Raw genomic sequence first — 22,680 nt, forward strand, 5'->3', positions numbered from 1 at the left:
CAGGAGTTGCAGTGGTGGGAATGTGTGGTGGGCCTTTTGCCCGTTTAAAAAATACGTTTGAACCCCTGACCAAACAGATGGGTGTTAATATGTGTGAGTGTCTTACGTCTGTCCGTGGCCTCGTAGCGTCCAAACGGGCGGACTGATATTGTACTAGGTTTTTTGAAGTGAAAACTTCTTTAGCGGCGTTGAGAACTTTTGTGGGATGGGTAAAAACTGAGAAACTCGCGTCAGATTCTCGTGCTGATCGAAAAACCGTAAGACGGTTGGAGAGTAGTGTTGTAACATCGAAATCGATTAATCGAACAATCGATTGTTTTTTTTTCGATTGTCGATAATTTTTTATCGATTGTAAGGGTTTCGATTAATTAAAAAAATCAATTTCTTAATAATCGATTTTCATAGAAAATGGGTTAAAAAAATAATGCACAACGTTAATAATCAAGTTTTCACTTCTGCCGGCACTCCCGGAGTGCAACCCGTCTTTTATTTTATTTCAAAGCTGACATTATCGAGCGTGTTCTTGCGTCATCGTCATCAACCCGCTCAGTGCTGTAAGACTGCCACTCATCAAGGTGATGAGGATGGTAAGTATATTTTTCGCGTGCGGCGATGACGAAAAGTTGCAGGAGGTATGATTCCGAACAATTCCTCAGAGCACTCCCCGTGATACAACTGATAGAGGATGCAGAGTGAAGCTACATATTATAGCCTGCTTTAAATATTTAAATTATTTTGTTTTTAGTATTTAATATTATAGCGGCAATAGAAATACATAATTTCAGAAAAACAGATGGATGAGCGCATTGGTAGCTCAAGCCGGGAGTCGCGGGTTCGAATCCCGCCGACGGAATAAAAAAAACATTTTTTTTTAGTTAATCTATATTTATAAAAAATATAGATATTTTAAAAAAACCAAAAACTAAAAGAGTTAAGAAAGCTTTAATAAATGACATTTCCGATTAAAATTAATCAGCGACATCTTTGGGAGAATTTTGCAGTTTGTGAACGTATTTTAAAAATAGTCTACTAGATGGTGCGTTTATTTATTGTATTTTTTATTTGTTAGGCTAATTTGATACACTCAACGCCATCTATCGTTCAGATGAGAACTAAAAACTGCAGACACGCTGTTTTTTATGGGATTCAAGAGTCTTATGTATAATTGGTCTGTGGTGTGATGGTAGTGATGATGATGATGATGATGAATGTAATTTACATAGTAGCATAATAATATGCTTTCTTCGTAAAACAACGCCGGAACCCCCAAACTTTTATCTATAAGGAATCCAGAGTTCTCTTAGTATCTTCAGAACCATAGCATACCTTGGTGCAAAATCTTACTTTTTGGTAGCATATGCTTAGGATGCTTCTCTTTAAATCAAAATCACCATATTATGTTTCCATATAATTAATAATTTCAAGTATCGGTTAAATTTTCATATTGTTATGTTACGAAAATATAACGATATTTGAAGATTGTGGTGAAATTATTAAACACATTGTTTTTAGTTATAAAATGATTTTAATGAACAAATATACAATAAATGTACAGTTTATTACATAAAATATAACAATTATATCAAATATTTCGTGGATCATTGATAAAATCATAAATAAATGTAGATAAAAAAACGGTCATGTTCGTTTTTATGTTTCAGAATGGCAATACAGTTTCAATTATGAATCTGCTAATGAATTGAATTGCCGTTGACGTAGGACGTTATTTTACAAAATTAGATGAATCTCCGACGATATTGCTCGTAATATCGTCGCTGAATTGATTGAGAGGAATTGCTAAAAGTTACCATATTATTAGTCTGTTTTATTGCACTGTATGTGTATAGTATTAACACACCTGTGTCGACAGTGTGGCGAGCAGCAGGTCAGCTACAGAGCGTACGCGCGTCACTTCCGCGCGGCGCACCCCGGCCTCGTCCGCACCAAGTTCAGGGGCAACTGCATGTGCGAGCAGTGCGGCAGGAGGTTTCGGGTGAGTCAGGTCGCATGTTGTAGAACAATGAGAGCTTTCGATATTCTCGTTGAATCTGTATCATTCTCTCAGTAGCTTTTTATAATTTATCTAGCTACAAAATAAATAGCTTACACTTAACTCTCCGCATCCCCTTTGCAGCAAGGACCTCAAATGTTTTGGCCTCGGTTCACGGGCTTATACATTGTCTTACTCTATATACATTGACCTTTAAAAGATTGACTGACTTTACTAAGTCTGATCACCGGCATATCCAGCTTGTGCTTATTTCTAGTATTCCTACAGTAAATGTCACTTTTAACTTTAAATTTACTTATATTTTTTCTCACATAAATTACATTATCCAAAATGTATTGAGATGCAACAGTTAGAATACCAATTTCTTTAAATTTATCTCTCAGAGATTCTAAAGCAGACTTTTTATAAATAGGACGTATGGCTCGCTGCTGCAGCACGAATATTGTATTAATGTCGGCAGCGTTTCCCCATAAAAGAATTCCTTAAGACATCCTACTATAAAAATAACTAAAATATGCTAATCGTGCCGTGTCTTCGTCAGAAATTTCCCTAATTTTTTTGACTGCATATGCTGCAGAACTGAGCCTACCTGCAAGATTGGAAGTTTACCACTGTAATTTACTATCAAGTGTAATAAGAATACAGTGTTGTCTACCAAATTCATCTTCTCATCATTTAATAGTATATTGGTTTGGACTTGCCTAACATTGGGCAAAGTAAACTTTATACATTTTGTTTCACTAGAATTTAAAACTAAGTTATTAACATTAAACCAATGTACTATCTTTGAGAGAGCAGTGTTAACCTCGTCGTAGTTCGACTGTTGTCGCTTCACTTTAACAATTTAAAGTGAAGTGTCATCAGCAAAAAGCACTATCTCATTATTATTATCCTTAACTAGATAAGGTAAGTCATTTATATAGATATGCTACGAATAATAAAAACTAAGGAAGACTAACTCCGTAAAAAAAGTGCACCTAAAGGCTCCAAAATGTGACCCGAATACATGCACATTTTTCGTGTATATATACTCGAGTGATATTAGACCAGGTTGACATGACAATTATTGTCACACTCATTTTACAATTTGTTTAAATAGGTTTATTTACTTACTTTTTACGTAGCTTTTTACAATATTTTTGTTGTTAAAATGCCTAAATGCCCTGTGAAATGGTGTAGAAGTCATACAGAAACAACTTTTTATAAAAGAATAACCTATCATCTGTAAGTGAATTGTTTAAAATTATGCTTAAATTTCTCTGCATTTTTGTCGACCCAAAAAAGATGGTTTATTTAAGTTGGATGCGTAAAATTAAGCTGGCCTCTTTGTGTTTCTCTTATAACATGTTATTATAAAAGTGCAATAATCATAAAATAATATTATAATTACAAAATTTTTATAAAGTCGCCATGGACAGTATTATGCAAGATTTAACAATTTAATCATAAACGAAATTTTAGGGTCTGGCTGACATTATACTAAATGCGTTATAAGATGATATGGCTATTCTCATATTCCTTGCTACGGATTTTTTTACAACACAACAAAAAACGTAATGTAATAATTTAATAAATTACGTTCAATCGACAAAAACAAAAAAGTATTTCCTTTAATATTTAAAATGTAAATGAACAAAAATAAAAAATAAAAACTGCTGTTATTAAAATTTTATATTAATTGTGAGTTATAAGTACAAAAATTACGTAAGTTTTTAAAATTCAATTCTGTAATAATTTATAGATTTTTGTAATATGAAAACGTCTTCTCTAGTTGCTCGGACAGTTTTAGATTCGCTCGAGTCGTACAAGGTTTGTTTATAATTATTATTACATGTATATTATTATTATCGATGTCTTAAGGATCAGAGGAAAATGTTTGATTTTAAAATAATAATTACATATGTGCTCGTTTCTTCGTGATAGTAGATGTGCTTGGTGTATACAGTATACTGCATAATAATATCCGCTTTTGACAATTATTGTCAACGGCTTTGTTTCATAACTATGACAATGACAATAACCGCGCAGGACGACATGTCCGGCGCGCTATATTATGATACGTTACCTGGGATACCACCTTGGCGAAAATCGGAATTGTCATATTTTAGTGTTCGAAAAGGAGCCAAATTTAAAACAGTTGAAGTATGGGAGTTACGTTTCCTTAGTTTTTATTATTCGTAGTATAGATTGGTACTACTAATATATATTCTGTGGTATAGATGAGAAAAAACAATGGTCCTGATATAGATCCCTGTGGGACTCCTAATTCTATTTTGGTTCCATTGGACCTTTTACTATTTACCTCAACCCTTTGAGTCCCATTTTTAAGGTAAGAAGTCAAAAGGCTGAAAGCAGAGTCCTAAATTCCATCATTATTACTTTCAAAGGCTTCTGCACTGGTCTATTAGGTATCGTGTCAAAAAGACATTAGACCTGGATCCCAAAAGGATAAGACATAACTTACTTTCAAATGGATGAAACCATAGGTTCTTGGTAGTGCCTCGTGACTTAGAATACCTGCGAATTTGTGTAGCTCTAGGTGTGACACTTGGTCAGGTACCAGGTAACAAAGTTGACTAAAAATGAGTCTTACTTTACTTATTTTCGAGTGGCTAATATTGTTACGGTACGGCATCAGGTGCGCAAGTACATACTCGAACCTTCTAAAAAGGTCTAATGTTTGTTTACGTGTTTACCCTTTATTTGTTAGCGTGTTTGAATTTAGACCTTATGACTGAGTCCATAAGGTCTAAATTAAATTCAACTTACTGCACTTATCGCAAGGACGGCAGTTTTATTGTGGTACATGCCCGAGCCTCCTAGAAATTTCCCACGGTTGTTTACTTGTTTACGTGAATCGGGAAATTTCTGGAATTCGTCTCGCCATATAAAAAGAGCCGCAGGCAGGCCCGGGAATTCAGTTCGTTTCGAGCTTTCATCAAGGCGATTTCGGAGTGATCAATAGTGAGTGAACCAGTGAAACCTGCGACTTGGCTACGACCTAGGACAGTGATAGTGCTTAGTGATTGGACCTAGTGCTAAGTGTTGTGACCTAGTGTTTAGTGCAGTGTTAATAAAGTCTTCAAGAGAGTCACCAGGTCTTTCTCTCCAAATCCTCGAACCCTTGCACGTAACAATATTTATATATAATTTGTAGATTATTGTTCTGAACTAGTATCGTATAGTGTAAGACCCTTTTCAATGACCAAAACTATTATCAGACGTTTTAAAAAATAACTTTGTTGGTATATTTTTTTCAAAGGCGTTATTTTTATTTTATATAATAATATAACACCTTAGAAAACAATACGATATTGCAAGAATTTATTTTCTACTAGCTGTTGCCCGCGACTTAGTATAATAACAAAGATGGATAATTTTCCCCTATTTCCTTACCCAAAGGGTAAAAACAGGACCCGATATCAAAGATATTTCAGCCTGTCCGTCTGTCTGTCTGTCCATATCCAGAATGTACCTCCCCTTTCTAACATGTAGTGGATATTATTAAAGTATGAATATTATTGAATATTTTTTGGTCATATGCATGGGTCTAACAGCTAGGTAGGCACTTGACTGCCTACCTAGCTGTTAGACCCAGATCCCAGACCGATAAGACTGTCTTACTATCACCGTATGGATTGAAACCTTAGGTTCTCAGTAGTTCCTTATGTACTTAGAATTTCACAGAACACAGAATAATCGATCAAAAAGACCTCTGTAAAAAAAGGGATTCCTATTTTGCCAACAGAGGAGAGTGATTTAAGCTTCCAAAATTTGTACATAGATTGGTTCAAGCATACACTTTAATTTGCCCATGGCCTATACGATAAGCAGTCTATAGTCTGACACGGACAAAGTCGCGGGCAACAGCTAGTAGAAAATAAATTGTTGCAATATCGTATTGTTTTCGAAGGTGTTATATTATTATATACAATAAAAATAACGCCTTTGTAAAAAATATACCAACAAAGTTATTTTTTAAAACGTCTGATAATAGTTTTGGTCATTGAAATTTGATAATGAAAATATAACACAATAATATCATGGATACTGCAGATATACTAGTTACATTAGGCACTTTTAATTGCCGATCAGTTAAGCGTTCGGCGGAACAAATACGCGCGCTAACGGAGCATGTTGACATTTTAGCTCTACAAGAGACGTGGCTCCTTCCGCATGATTTGGGGTTTATAAGTGAGCTGAATATAAACTTTGGCAGTTATGCAAAATCTGCGGTAGATACGTCGCAAGGTATTTTGACAGGCCGACCGTATGGAGGCGTCGCGCTCATGTGGCGTAAAACTCTGTTCCCCAACGTATCTATCATTGACTGTGCCAGTGATAGACTGGCAGCTATAATTATTAAGTTGGAGGGCCGTAACTTGCTTATCATGAGTGCCTATTTACCGTATGATGAAGGGACTGATGAAAGCCTAGCGGACTTTATAAGCTGTCTGGGTGACATCGAAGCGATCATTAGTGATCACGACATCGAGGCAGTTTTTGTGCTAGGCGACTTTAACGCCCACTGCGACTCCAGATTTGGACAAGAGCTATGCGCTTTCTGCTCGGATCATTCTCTTAAGTCCATCGACGTTAAGCTGCTGCCCTCAAACTCTTTTACGCACATCAACGATGGTAGTGGGGCGAGGCGTTGGTTGGATCACTGCATCGTGACGGCGGCCGCCCAGACGTCGGTGACATCAGCTGTTATCGACTACGGAGTATACTGGTCGGACCATTTTCCCCTATTGATTAAGTGTAAGCTACATAACATACAAAAGAAACTCAGTCATACAAAAGTAAATAACCCTCTTTCTAGAGTGTATTGGGGTAACAGATCCATTGACGAAATTAGTCTGTACAAGAAGTTATGCTGTGATAATTTAAGTAAAATTAGTTTGAATTCTAGTCATTGTATTGTAAATTGCACTGAATGTGATATTTTAAAATTTTATATTTGTAAGGAACATGTTTTAGAAATAGATAAATTTTATGATTATATAGTTAAAAGTTTACAAGATGCTGCAATACAAAGTGTTTCAAGTCGCGATGTACCGGCTAGGAGTAAAAAAGTTGTAGGGTGGAACCACCATGTCCGTGAATTTCACAAAAAGGCCAGATTTGATTTTAACTGTTGGATGTGGAATGGGAAGCCAAAATCTGGTACTTTGTACAATAATATGGTGAGTAGTCGGAGAAATTTTAAGAATAAGCTAAAATGGTGTCAACGAAATGAAGAGAAAATAAAGATGGACATCATTGCCACACACCGGTCGGACGGAAACTTTTCCAAATTTTGGAAAGCGACAAAACGTCTTAACTTTGAGCAGGGTCTTCCGGTCTGTGTCAATGATGTTCAGGACCAAAGTCAGATAGCCGAATTATTTGCACACCATTTCAAAGTAAGTCCCTTGCCCGTGTCTAATAATACCGATACCACTAAAGTTAGTGTCGATAGGAATAACTTTGCTTGTAGTGGCTTCTCTCTTAAAGAGATATCAGAAGTTATTCTTAAAATGAAGAAAGGCAAAGCGCCTGGTTTCGATGGACTTAGTTTAGAGCATATTTCACACGCGAAGGAATCTGTGATGCCTATGTTGGCAGATCTCTTTACAATCTGCGCCAACATAGGCTACTTGCCGAAAAACCTAATGAGAACAATGGTGGTTCCCGTACCCAAAAATAGAACTGGCGATCTCTCGAATCCCAAAAACTATAGACCGATCTCTTTAGGAACCATTATAGGAAAAATTTTTGAAACATTAATCTACCCTAGCATAAGAAATAATATTAGGATTGATGATGCACAGTTTGGCTTTCGTCCCGGTCTCTCAACAGATTCAGCTATATTTGCGCTCAAATCAACGGTTCAGTATTACACAAAAAGAAAAACATCCGTATACGCATGCTTTTTAGATCTTAGCCGTGCTTTTGACCTGGTAAATTACAATTTACTTTGGCAAAAGCTCCTACAATGTAGTATACCCGACCAAACAGTGAATCTGTTGAGGTACTGGTACGAAAATCAAACGAATTTCGTAAAATGGGGCGACGCAACCTCTAATGATTTTAGATTAGAGTGTGGGGTGCGCCAAGGAGGGTTAACCTCGCCGGACCTGTTTAGCCTGTACGTCAATGGTCTGATTGAGGAGCTCAGAGGCACCCGTGTGGGTTGCCACATAGGTACGACTTGCATTAATAATTTGAGCTATGCTGACGATATGGTGCTTCTGAGCCCCTCAATCAGAGGCTTAAGACGTCTTCTCGGCATTTGTGAGACCTATGCTAGAAGCCATGGCCTCAAATACAATGTTGCTAAGACGCAGATGATGGTGTTTAGGGCTGACAAGGGTCCGGAGAGGGTCCCGCCGATTTATTTAGATGGAGAAGTAGTGCAGCGAGTTGAGCGTTTCCGATACCTGGGACACATTTTGACCGAGAATCTGTCTGACAATGAAGACATTGTTCGTGAGAGACGGGCGATGGCCGTTCGGTGTAACATGCTCGCGCGCCGTTTTGCACGTTGCAGCGCTGAGGCAAGGCTGACACTGTTCAGGGCATACTGTCAATGCCTGTATACGTGTCAGCTTTGGAGCAACTGCTCTAAATCTGTAAGGAGTAGCATCAGGGTGCAGTATAATAACGCATACCGCATTCTTATGAGACTGCCTAGATACTGCAGTGCTTCGGGCATGTTTGCCGACGCCAGAGTTCCCGATTACTTCGCCGTTGTTAGGGCACGAGTTGCGGAATTCTGGGCCCGCGTGCGATGGTCTAGGAACGAAATTCTCGGTGTGTGTGCCGGGTGTCCGGAGAACTCGTTTCCAGCCTACTGGTTATCGGTACATCGCGACAGAAACCAGAAATGACTTTTAGAATTATTTTTAAACGATATTTTTGTAGCATTTTATTTTATTTGTATTATTATTTAAAATTCACAATGTTTATGTACTATTTAATTTTAACTTTTAATTTAATTTAATTTTATATATTTTATATGGGTTTATTGCCTGCAATAAATGATTATTATTATTATTATTATTATTATTATTGAACGGGGTCTTACACTACATGATACTAGTTCAGAACAATAATTTACAAATTATATATAAATATTAGCCATTTGAAAATAAGTAAGACTCGTTTTTAGTCAACTTTGTTACCTGGTACCTGACCAGGTGTCACACCTAGAGCTACACAAATTCGCAGGTATTCTAAGTACACGAGGCACTACCAAGAACCTATAGTTTCATCCATTTGAAAGTAAGTTATGTCTTATCCTTTTGGGATCCAGGTCTACATACTATGATAGACTTAACGTGACAAATGACAACCGTCACGATAATTGATTGGCAAATGGAATATCACTAACCCTAAGTAGGAGACGTCTAATATTCATCGTTCGTGTGTAGTGTGCGTCGCTGCTCCGGGAGCACATGGCGTGGCACGAGGACGTGAAGCGGCACCGGTGCGACGTCTGCGACAAGACGTTCAGCACCAAGTACCAACTGGGGAAGCACCGACTGAAGCACGGGTCGCAGCCGCTGCCGACGTACCCCTGCCCGCACTGCGAGCGCACCTTCACGTGCCCCGCCAACCGCGCCCGCCACGTGAAGACGGTGCACGAGCGCTCGGTACGATTCGAGTGTAAGATCTGTGGCAAGGAGTTCACGGCGATGGCGAGCATGCGCAATCACATCGACCACGTGCATCACAAGAAGCCGTGGCCCAAGCGCGTGCGCGCGCCCCGCTCGCGCTCGCGTCCTTCCACGGACCGAGAGTGATCTTTTTAGATAAGGCTGATTCTCCAAACCGCAAAATTTAGTTGTCCGGACGTCTAAACTACCCGCAGAGTTACATATGTAGACCTTTGTATTTTTTATAGTAATATAAGGTGTGCTCTAACTGGGCCACTTAGGTTCTGTAGAAAAACTTAATTGTAAATATAATTAAAATTAATTTAAAGGTCGAAAAATTGATTCCCTGGACGTGTCCTGTTCCCAGAATTCACTATAAATCCCAAAAAAATCCCACAAATAAGATGAAATTCTAATTTCAAAGTAAATAAATCGTAAGAGTATAAACAAAATATTTATAAAACAAGTGTATATATAAACGTATATACCGTTATATAAATAGAAAAAGTTAATTTAAGATTTGTCCTGGCTCACATAGTGATTCCCTATACGCTTCACTTGGAGGCTCGTACCTCCCTAGTTATAAGAAGCACGTGGTTGCGGGTGCGCAGGGCGGGAGGTTCGGTAGCCATCTAAACATCATGGAAGGAGGTCACACAATTCGTTGCTCCGTTTCCGAGTTACAAAGGAAAATATCTGATTCCCTCAACCTTGGTTCCTTACACAATTGATTCCCTATTCGCTAATTACAATGTCATTTCCAAAGTTAAGTTTGCTTAGACACGATGTAAACGACGATAATGAGTATGGTTTTTAGTAAGACTATTTATTGTTTAACCTACATGCACAGTTTTTGTACACCTCAGGAAAAACTAACTTTTTATTGATTCCCTCTACATACATTTTGATGATTCCCTGGGTATTTTAAGTAGGGAATCAAAATATTTTACATTTATTTATCTAATTAGTACATATCTGTCTATTTTTATTAAAATAAATTACATTATCTTCATATACTGATACAAATAAATGACACCAATAAGTAAAATATTAAAAAAAAAATTAGAATGATGAATGAATCATGTTTTTTTTTTCATTTTCTTGTCGGACTGACTATTTAACTCAATATATTTGTCGGACAAGTTGATATAATATAGAATAACATTATCTATCGTTGCTATTTTTGTCCGACATGTATGTACGAAGAGCCATATAGTGACGTAATATCAACATCTTTGGGCTGTCGGACACTCCATACGCAGCGTGGTTCTTGTCGGACAAGTTGACCATAGTTTTTAAATTAACATTATTAAACAAATTTGAAAAAATTTAAGTTGCATGTACGAAGAGTCATAGTGACGTCATAGCGACATCTTTGGAGTGTCGGACACTCCATACGCACCGTGATTCTTGTCGGACAAGTTGACCACAATTTTTAAATTAACTTCATTAAACAAATTCCAAAAAATTAAAGTTGTATGTACGAGGAGCCATGGTGACGTCATATCGACAATTCCAGGAGTAAAGCATACGAAAACGCAGCAGCGCCGAAATTATTCGCATAGAAAAGTTTGTCGGACTCATCGTAAACAAGACACTCACAAAGTGGTAAATTTGTATGTATCAGAAAAAAGTTATTTCCGTGTACTGGGGACTATTTGGAGGATAAAGCTTGCGAGATTTATCTAGTCAATCATCTCGCCTCATTCTTTTCCACGCGTTTTATTTATATGTAAAATAATTAACCTTTAACTATATGGACGCGCAGTCTCACAGACCGTTCCTACTGTGCTAGATTCGTATCTACCCCTACTTCCGGCCCTCATTACACAAGCCGACAAAAACATTTTTTCTTGTGCCTGCTATTTAACGGCTACTATCCGATTATTTGCATGGAAAATCACCCGAAACATAAATAAAAAAAGAAAGTATGCTTTTATAGTCTAGCTCTAGGCGAAGATAAATAAAAATTTAATATTTAAAAAATTCTCAGAGATATCAGAGTTGGAACGGGAATTTTGCCGCTGGCCTTCGATCACTAATATACAAGATACACAGTCCGCGGTAAAAAACGACCTCACTAAAAGAGCACCAAACGCAACATTCTGGTGGACTTTCGATTTAGTAGTGCTCGAACGCTCCGCTGGGATACATGACACAGTGCTCGTTCAACAATTGTAAAAATCATATGTTTAAAACGCAAAAAAAGGATGGAATTTCATATTTCCGGTAAGTATTAATTTTATCCTAAAATAATTCATACAATTGTATTATAAATATTGGTATTTCGTTAAGAAATCAACAAAAAACAGTTTAAAAATTAAGTTGTAAATAAATCAACACGAGGTATAAACCATCTCAATTGCGAATACTCATACTAAAGGTACTTATCGTAGTTTATCATGCCCACTTGAAATGTTCGGGTTATACACTGTGTTTCTGTTCCATTTGGTGGAGTCGCTATTAATTATTATTTATTTCATTGAGGAATATATTTTTTTAGGTTTCCTCGAGATCCAGTTAGATGTGGAGATTGGATATAGGATATATTGGATATATAGATGCGAACAATTTTTCAAGCCGACTTTAGCGAACGTTGTATGTTCTAAGCATTTTTATTCAATGTATACACGTATATTTTAGTTAATTATAAGATTAAACATATTAGAACAACATAATATTACAAGTTAAAATAATTACTCAACACTTTATACATTAAACTTAGGAAAAATTAAAAAATGGACTATTAAAATTATTACAATCAACAAAAAATTTTGAACAGTTCGACTCCGCTCATACTTAACTTCACCTTGTTCCAGCGGCGAAGTGCGAACGTAAAATTATTGAAGTGCTTTTTTGGAATTGTAATAATTTAAACTTTAAGACATATACGCGGATGGTTGAATTTAGTTTGAAGTGTGCGTCGTTCGTAAAAATTTATTGCTTTGTAAACACACATTGTACATTGTTTTATAAAAAGATCTTTAATAACTATTATTAAGGTTGATTTTAGATAAATGCATACTTTTTTAAACTCTTTTACTCGGCGACAGATTTTCGAGAGGTTTTGTATGGGACTGTGTATCTTGTATATTAGTGACCGAAGTTACAAGGCTCATATTTTGATGGAAAAATAAAGAAAACGTTATTATAATCAGTCAGTGTTGTTTTCCCTTTAAAGGGGATGACAGACACGCGAGTAAGTACGCGGTCTTATGGCTCGACGACCTTACTCGCCTGTGTGTCACCTAAAGTTCGCGTACTAAAAGATTGCCGCGTAAGTTCGCCGTCTTGGAATTTTACTCGTAGCTCGTACGTCTGGCAGCACTGCGAGTCGCGAGCCGCGAGCCCATTGAGGTATTATAACAATGAGGTACCGTAAATCGGGGTAAATTGGTCCAATCTTCCCCTTCAATTAAAAATTAAACCTTCTTCTGTTACGATCAGAGTTATTCAAGGTATACTTGCGGATGTATGGTAAGCGGTTTTAGAAGTAAGATAGCGTTAGATTACCAAATTATCGTTATATTTTGAGAAAATCAAATAAAACCTTGTTGAATTCCAATTTACCCCTGATGGGGATAATAGGTTCGAGACCGAGGGAAATAGAAATTATGGCCAGGGCTGCCACTTTCAAAAGTAGGCACCAAGTGAAAAAAAACTCAAGTAGGTTACCTAAGTAAGTACTTATTTTTATGTTTTAATTAGGTATTTAGTTAAATAAAGTATTGTGTCATAAATTAAAGCTATCCTTTGAGAGATCAAATTTTTATTTCAGGTACTTAGTAGCAAATATATTGCATTTAGCATATTATTTATTATTATTAGTAATATTATTTATTATTAATATATAATACTAATAATAATATTTATTATTAATATTATTATTAGTATTATTTAATTTAAGCTGTTCTTCGTTGACTTTATCTCATCTAAAGGTGGCTTTCGGATCTTTGCCGCGAGCGACCGCGACCGGTGAAAATTTAAATAAAATGCTACTTTATGACATAGAATATAAGTGTCATTTTCTACTGACATTTTGGTGGCAACCCACGCTGCTGCCGGCGGCGGCGAAAAGCTAGTAGGTAGAGTAAAATGAAACCTATCGCCTATGTCATAAAGTGGCATTTCGTTTGAATTTTCGTCGGTCGCGGTCGCTCACGGCAAAGATCCGAAAGCCACCTAAAAGCTTGCTTTAGAATTCGTCGTATTTCTTATAGGTTTTAGCACCCGGTTTAGGTAAGTACGTAGTTACGAGGCATTCTGAAAAAAATAAAATGAAAATAATGAAGTGTCGCTAAAATAATAAAATAAGTTTTTATTGCCAACTTCGATGTTAGTAAATTGTGTTTTAAAAATTACAAATAGAATAGAAAGTATTATTGCAACTAAATAAATGCACAATTAAAATGTTTGACAACCCTATTTGAACATTCCACCTAACCCCTTAGTCTTACCAAATATCCCCCGTATTGTTCCAATTATAGCAGTTCATGAACCAATTTTCCCCCTTCGCGTTCCAATTATGGCAAAAAATATCTAAAAATTAGTGTTCTAGAAAAACTAAGATTTTCAATGAAATTACGCAATAATTTTCTTAACTTCACGTTTTTTTAGGGCGTATTACAATATTATAATCCAATTCACGTCAATATCAACACTTTTTCGCAGTGTAACTCTTTAAAAACACAAAGTTAAAATGCACAAATTTCGCATGTCCATCAAGACCTATCTTTGAAAGGATTTTTTTTATTGTAACCTGATTGGTAGACTTGAATTCTCAGTGTAGCCAGAAGAAAAAAATACAGGTTCGTTCAAAAATTCAAAAAAAGGTTTTAATCTTTAGGACTGTAAAGCAAGAACAGAACGGTTTAGAAAATCCGAGTTTTATGCCTATTTACCCCGGCATTCCTATTTTACCCGTTTTACGGTATTATATACTGGAGAGAGCCTTATATCGCTGTATAAGCGTCAAAAGCGTGTAATGTTATGTCCTACTTAGTAGGACATAACAAAGGAGTCGATCTGCATATTTCATGTAATAAAAGTGTTAATAAAGGTTTTTAGTGAACATGTAATGCCAGATATTGTTGAGTTTTGTGGTTCCGCTAAATATTAAACCATAGGAATGGCCAAAGAATGCCTTAAACACGTGGATTTAACATTAAATACGTAAGTTTTGAACAACGTTTTTTGGGCTTTTTGTAAGCTAAAAAGATAATTTATAAGTTTATTAATTCCTTATTCGTGCTATATAAAGCATTAGTGCTAAAAATGTCACATCATTAATAATTTGACTTTAAAAATTGCAAGGCTTTTTACGTGTGTTTACGGATTCTCATCACTTGAACTATAGTTAATCGATATCATGAACTAATTGACTTTCTTTCCTGTATCATAATGTGCTTCAAAATAATCGACAAATAGAAATATTCAAGAAAATAAACGCACACTACTTGTATGAAAATAAGCACAAAATGGCCATGCGATGACGGGCTAAGACTATATTTAAACTATAATATTTTATCTATGTATTATAATACTTTATCTATGCGCGAGCCGCAAGCCGTCAGGCAGTGTTGCCAACATGACTGATACAAAATTTGCTAAGCTAATGTTAAAATTTACTGTAATTAATGCTAAAAATTATGCTAACATTTTTCATTCAAATAAAACGTTTTTTAATTTTAAATCTTTAATAATCAACAAAATCTCAATTTATTTTATGTTATCAAACAAAATATTATGAATTTATTGGTGTTCATCGATAGCTGATGCTGCTGATGTACCTACATGTAGACGTAGAAAATTTATTGTCCAAACTATAAATCTCCTTGGTACCATAAAGCCTAGCGGAATACAGCAACAATTTCGAGCTGTCAAACGAAACCGAAATTGGTTTTCATCTGTGTGAAAAATATGTACGTACGTATTTTTTAATAATAATAATATCTATGGACGCTTCACACCACGTCAGTCTGGTCCCGTGCTAAGTACCTGAAGGACTTGTGTTACAGGTACCAGACAACGGAAATAAATTTAATACTTTTTATACTATACATATATTTAAGATTTTTATTAAGTATGTCATACACAAATTTAATACACATCTATGACCCAGGAACATTGAAAAACGTATACACTTAAACTTTTCGATTTAGTTTTTTCTTATTAGTTTTTAAAACGTAATATGATTTTATTCTTAAATAACACAAAGCTTCTTCCGTCGACAACATGGTAGCCCAGTGTACTCGTGTGTCACCGACGCGAGCCGAGTAAGTTCGCGGACTTAAAACCCGCGTACATAAAGTTCGTACGTCTATAACCGACGCGAGCTGAGTAAGTTCGCGAACTTAAAACCCGCGTACTTTAAGGTCGTACGTGTGTCAGGCACTTAAATCACATAGATTTCTCTCTCCAATACCCATAGACTTACGGCCATTCCCAATATTTGATCTATCTCTGGTTTTGCCCTACTAGAGATAGGAATAGCTCACATTTTATGTCAATTGTGAGTTATTACTATCTCTAGTAGGGCAAAACCAGAGATAGATCAAATATTGGGATCGGCCGTTAAGCAATATAGGTTTATGCTAATACCTCAATGCTCGACACTGGCCGTGGTTATAGCCCACTGACCTCTATAATACACTGGACAGGCGATCGCTATCAATAAAATATTCCTATTTGAAAGTCGCCATATTGGCGCTGATTGCTATGTGAAAGCAGTAGTGAGTGTACTTGGAATTACTATTTTGCAAATGGCGGTTGTCATTTTCTATATAAATTAGTTCACAGTACGCTCACCGCGATGCTTCAAATCGGCATAAGAAATAGCTGTCATTTTGTACGGCATAGCCTGTCCAGTGTATTATAGAGGTCAGTGTTATAGCCGAAGACCGAAGTGCCATTATAAGAGAAAAAAGTCACATCAACCACTTTGACATTGGCAACTCATTAGGGGCCATTTCAGTGTTGCCAACTATGGGAATTTCACACTAAATTTAGTGGGAAAAAATAAATTTAGTGGGTTTTTAGGGGGTAAAATATTTTGGGGATAAAAATTTTGAAGAATGGAATATTTTTTTAATAACAACCTTAAAGTGCCTCGGAACTTTGCCGCGAGCGACCGCGACGGACGAAAATTCAAATGAAATACCACTTTATGACATAGGCTATAGGTTTCATTTTACTCAACCACTAGCTTTTACGCCGCCGCCGCGCCAGCGGCAGCATGGGTCGCCACGTAAATGTCAGTAGAAAATGATACCAATATTCAATGTCATAAAGAAGAATTTTATTTGATTTTTTTCCGGTCGCGGTCGCTCGTGGCATATATCCGAAAGCCAACTTTAAGATGGAACTGCCGCACAAAGCACATGTCACTATAGTGTTTTGAGTCGTACCAGCTGACAGTAGGCTGACAGATTATTATATTTGTTGTCATTGTATGTAATGAAAAAAAGAAAGATTGAAGTATTTAAAAACTGCCGGCCTGTTTGTTTGTTTGGCCTGTTGAAGGTGTATTTCAGCGTTTTGAGCGCTTAGTAGAACATACCGCAAGAAATTTTAAATATTTAGATTTTTTGGGGAGATTTTGTTGAAATTTAGTGGGTTTTGAAGTTGCTTTAGGGGGAAAACGTTTTGAATAGTTGGCAACACTGGGCCATTTTTAAATAAGAAGAAGAAGTAAAACTAAATGAAAACTTTTGATAAGCTTATAAAATATATGATAATATAATATTATGCACTTAGTTACAATAAATGTCGCATTGTAAAATATTACAACATGTAAATATACCATTATACCGTACCTTAATACACTTTTCAAAAGTTTCAAACCCGGTTCCTTATATTTTGTTCTCAGACTATAGTCTATAACAGTCGCGATTATGGCTTTGCAGGTCAGTTAAGTTAAAAAAAATGAAGTGTTGTGTATCGTCTTGTGCCAACAATGAAAACTCGTCACCACCTGCCGATGTTGCATATTACGAGTAAGTAGTTCTTCTTCTTTGTAAGTTATTTTTAAAAGATTAACTAAGGGAGCATACCCATACTACGTGACCTATTTAGGCGGGGGAGGGGAGTCTTCAAAATGCTACGCTCGGTCACGAGAGGGGGGGAGGGGGTCTAGAGTTTTGTCACATAGTCAATTTCGCCGAGAGAAACGTCATACGAATTTTTTTTTCTCGTTATTTAATACTTGACACTGGCATTTATTATGGTTATTTCATTAAGTTAATATACCTAGCGGAATAGAGAAACAAAAGCCTGAGCGAGAGAGATGTTACTATCAGTAACATTGCGTGGAAAAATAGACATGTACATGACAGCAACATTTTATCATGCTTGTGTAAGTGTATACATACACATATTTTTACACACAGATGAAACCAATTTTGGTTTCGTTTGACAGCTTGAGATAGTTGCTCTATTCCGCTAGGTATATTAACTTTATGGGTTATTTATAGCAAACAGCCATTAAAAAACAGGCTTTATTGTCACATATCAGGCATTTTGAAGTTTGGTGAAGCTGTCAAGCTTGGTGGTCATATTTACTATATTTGGTGTTCGATTACAATTTGAACTACAGTCGTGACTAAAATAGCTAGTAGGAACCATCGAGGAAATCGATTCCTACGTATTTGACAGACCAACGTCATGTAGTCGGATTATGTCAATTCAAAGTTACTTGTGATCTGTCGGTTGGGTTAAACTTTAAACGCGACCAAATTACTTAGGTCCGCCATCTGCCTAGAAATTAATTGCTCTGATTGTTCTGTTGTAATTTATACTATCATCACTAAATAATATAAAACAAAGTTAGTTCCCTCATGTCCCTATGTTCCCTTTAATCTTTAAAACTACGCAATGAATTTTAATGCAGTTTTCTTTAATAGATAGAGTGATTCAAGAGGAAGGTTTATAAGTATAATAACATTCCAATAGTGGAGAAATACTGTTGGGGTTTCTAATGTGATGTCGTAAATAATTACATTTTTTCCGCTTACATTGCAAACGCAGGCTGAACCCTATGAGATTTATCAAAATAATATACCAAGTATTATACACATTGAAAAGGTCTACAGAAAACTCCACAATGGTATATGTCTATTTCTGGATATCCCTTAATAACAGTTTTTTGCCATTTACATTTAACGATAAATAATGGCTAATTTTTGAAGCGATTTTATCCAATACGGCAATAGTACTTATTCAATAAAACACTTTAAATACATTGTAAATTTAATATAGATCTATATGGCTCTTTACAGCATATGATTTAAATCAATATTTTTGAAGATATTACATATTATTTAAAAATTGCGAGACTTAGCTTTTGCGGCGGTACCGACCGGCGGATAAATCAAAACTGCTGAATCGATTTTAATATTTTTTTTCAGTGGCTATATATTTTATACTCGTGGTAAGCCAGGGCGGATCGCTAGTTTTTATAATATGTATATATTATAATAACTAGCGATCATAAATCTAAGGGATAATAACTTTAGGGTGTGTTTTGTATGGAGAAACTCATTACACTGGGGCGCTTGCCCATACAGAAGTGAAAAAATGTTGCTCATTCAGCGCTGCTACTTTCACAGTAAACTCACTTTAGGGTACACATACACATCCTAAAGTTCTATCACTTATTTTTGTTACACCTTGTATAGTATAATATCTTAAATATTGGTGTCAAGTATTTCATTTTGGCAAACTATTGGGTATCAATGTATTTTTTTGTGATCGTTATTTTTATTCCCTTAAATAATTAAGTAAGTAGTAATAATTATTATTATAAATATTGGTGTCAAGTATTTCTTTTTGGCAAACTATTGTGTATCAAAGTATTTTTTGGTGATCATTATTTTTATTCGCATATTTAATTAAGTAGTGATAATTATTATAAACATGCAAAGACTCTTTTGTAATAAATAACTTAATAAGCACAAATTATATATTTCAACTTACAAAATGATTGAAAATTATTCTTGTCAATACCACGTGAACAATTGAAGGAGGGGGGGGGGGGGGGGGGGGGGTCTTGGCATATACGGGAATCTCCCCAAATTTGGGATTTTTTTAGGTGATGGGGGGAAAATTGGGGGGAAAAATTTTTTGGGGGGATTGTTAGAAGAAAAAAATCTGGGAACAGACGGCGAAATCTAAGTACTATGGTCCCGTTTTTACCCTTTGGTTACGACTTACGGAACCATAAAAATGATCAAGGAGCTCGCGAAGATGCTGATTCTGTAAAGATTGGAAGCTATTGCAGAAATAGTGTACATTCATCGTATCAATTTGTGAAACTCCCATTCATAATGAACAAGAATTTTCTTTTATAATTTGTGGGGGGATTTTTCTTGAAATCCCGAATATTGGGGGGATTTCGGGGAACACTTGGGGAGAAACCGAGTTGGCTGTCTGCAACACTGCTACTAGAATCTCACCAAAGGTATAAAAAAATCACAGAATCTACTATAATGAAAAATACGCAGCAGCTTAATCGAACTGGGATAGCCCATATTAGCATTTTTGTATGTAGTTGATATAGTTCAACTATTTAAGCGCTTATACCACTTGTCCTATTTAGAAGTCCTAGCTAGGATCCTACATAGGAGATTAATTAGTTCGCTTCTTATTCCACTTGTCCTAATTTTGTGACTAAATCAGTTGTCATTTTGGTCAGACGTCTTCTTAATGGCTCCAGTTCTATCAAAGCAACAAAAAATTGGTCTTCTCATAGGCTTAGCTGCTGGCTCAATGAAAATAAAAATACATAAAAGGCGAAAAAGATGGTTGAAAGAATTTTTGCTCCACGTAAAATTATGAATTATGAACTTTCTGAACTACTTGGAACCAGCAGAATTAAGAAATTACCTACGAATGGATTCCAGATCTTATAACATTATATAAATTGACTTTAAAACAGACTTAGCAGTTCCCTCTACAGATAAAAGGTTGAAACCATCTGGCAACACTGATTTAGTCATTCAGGAGCCACATTTTTATCCGATTTAGGATCCTAGCTTTCTAAATGTTATTCCACTTGACTAAATTTTTTAGGATCCTAGCTAGGACTTCCTAACTTTAAAATTAGGACACTGAAGTGCGATAAGGGATTCCCGCATATATTCCGCTCTATTCCGCTAGGTATATTAACTTTATGCTAATTACGCAGCGAGCATTCATACGGTCAGTATTAACTTTATGCTAATTACGCAGCGAGCATTCATACGGTCAGTATTAACTTTATGCTAATTACGCAGCGAGCATTCATACGGTCAGTATTAACTTTATGCTAATTACGCAGCGAGCATTCATACGGTCAGTATTAACTTTATGCTAATTACGGAGCGAGCATTCATACGGTCAGTATGTTGTGTAACTGGTACTGACTGCATGAATGCTCGCTGTTTAGTGTTTAGTAAGGAACATTACACTTTTTTACATTAGTCAGTACTCATTTTGATGTTTAATAATGAGGTGCTGTAGTTAGAGTCAATTTAGAAACATGTATGCCATATACCATAATAATAGATGTCAATTGTTTATATTTTCTTTCAGAATACCAAAAGAGTTTGATTTGAGACAGTTATGGACCGAAGCTATTGGTACACCTGAGTGGGAGCTACGGCCCGACAGGTAAGGTTAAAACAAAAAAAAAGGCTTTATTAATCGAATTAAGTAGTGTTATCACATAAGTGCACATCTTTAATCATCTCCCCTAGCATTGAGATACTTGGCGTCAACATATCGAGCGAAGTCCAGTTCCGATATCATCTTGATGGGTAAGGCCAAATTAGCCTCGAAGAAGCTTGGCGTTCTTAACAGAGCGAGACAGTACTTCAGTCCGGACCAACGCCTACAACTCTACAAGGCGCAGGTTCGGCCTCATATGGAATATTGTTCTCATCTCTGGGCAGGGGCGCCAAAATACCAACTGCTCCCTCTGGATCGTATCCAACGAAGGGCTGCTCGAATTGTTGACTGCCATAGTGTTTCAAACAGCTTGGACCCCCTGGAATTATGCCGAGATGTTGCTTCACTCTGCATCCTCTATCGGTTGTATCACGGGGAGTGCTCTGAGGAATTGTTCGGAATCATACCACATGCAACTTTTCGCTATCGTCCCACGCGAAAAACATACCATCCTCATCACCTTGATGAGTGGCAGTCTTCCACAGTGCGTTTTTCGCGTAACTTTCTGCCGCGCACTGTAAAACTCTGGAATGAACTGTCACCAGCAGTATTTCCGGACCGATACGACCTGCAAACCTTTAAGAAAAGAGCGTATACCCTCTTAAAAGGCCGGCAACGCACCTGCAGCTCTTCTGATGTTGCGAGTGTCCATGGGCGACGGCAGTTGCTTACCATCAGGTGACCCGTTTGCTCGTTTGCCCCCTTATTTAATAATAAAAAAAAAAAACTGATGCATATAAGCAGACTTAGATAATTTCTTTTGCTAACTTATTATAACATGGTCAAATTAACTTGACGCATTGCTGGAATGCAATAACATGCCCGCTCCATAATGACGTCATCAAACCATGCGTCAAGTTAAGAGCCTACTGTAAAAACGCTAGCCCCCCCCCCCATTATGTAATGATAGTAACTCAATAAGGCTACGTGCATATGGGAAAACATATATTATATACTTAATTGGAATCTCGCAATACGATTTTCATGAAATTTATATAGGCGGTTTCGGGGGCGATAAATCGATCTAGCTAGTAATCATTTTTAGAAAATGTCATTTTATTCGTGCATACCCTCTAAAATAAAATAATGTAGGTCTACCATCTGCCCATAAATTAATTTCTCTCAGAGACAATTGGTATATTTGCCTACTGCTTATTGACCTTTCTTTTCATTTCCAGTGCAGTGTGCTCTGCACATTTTGGAGAATTTGACTTTGTAATCTCGGAGACAGGAGACAAGGAGCTGACCTTCGGTGCAGTGCCCAGCCTGGGTCTTGTGAGTACATCTGGGATTAAATGTAAAGCCTTATTTTATTTAAGTTACTTA

At 36.4% G+C, this 22,680-nt stretch overlaps 2 protein-coding genes across 2 annotated transcripts in view; both read left to right on the forward strand.

Moving 5' to 3' along the window:
• LOC121736537 (zinc finger protein 836-like) overlaps positions 1-9,821 on the forward strand; it is a 37,874-nt gene extending 28,053 nt beyond the window's left edge. Inside the window, exons 19-20 of the mRNA XM_042127799.1 lie at positions 1,871-1,993; positions 9,427-9,821. Coding sequence (XP_041983733.1) covers positions 1,871-1,993; positions 9,427-9,798 — 495 coding nt within the window. The 3' untranslated portion in view covers positions 9,799-9,821. The remainder of the gene's footprint in view (positions 1-1,870; positions 1,994-9,426) is intronic.
• LOC121736544 (zinc finger protein 184-like) overlaps positions 1-22,680 on the forward strand; it is a 107,059-nt gene that overhangs the window by 41,092 nt on the left and 43,287 nt on the right. The window lies entirely within an intron of this gene.

Source organism: Aricia agestis, chromosome 19 (genome assembly GCF_905147365.1).
Source record: "Aricia agestis chromosome 19, ilAriAges1.1, whole genome shotgun sequence".
Taxonomy (NCBI): domain Eukaryota; kingdom Metazoa; phylum Arthropoda; class Insecta; order Lepidoptera; family Lycaenidae; genus Aricia; species Aricia agestis.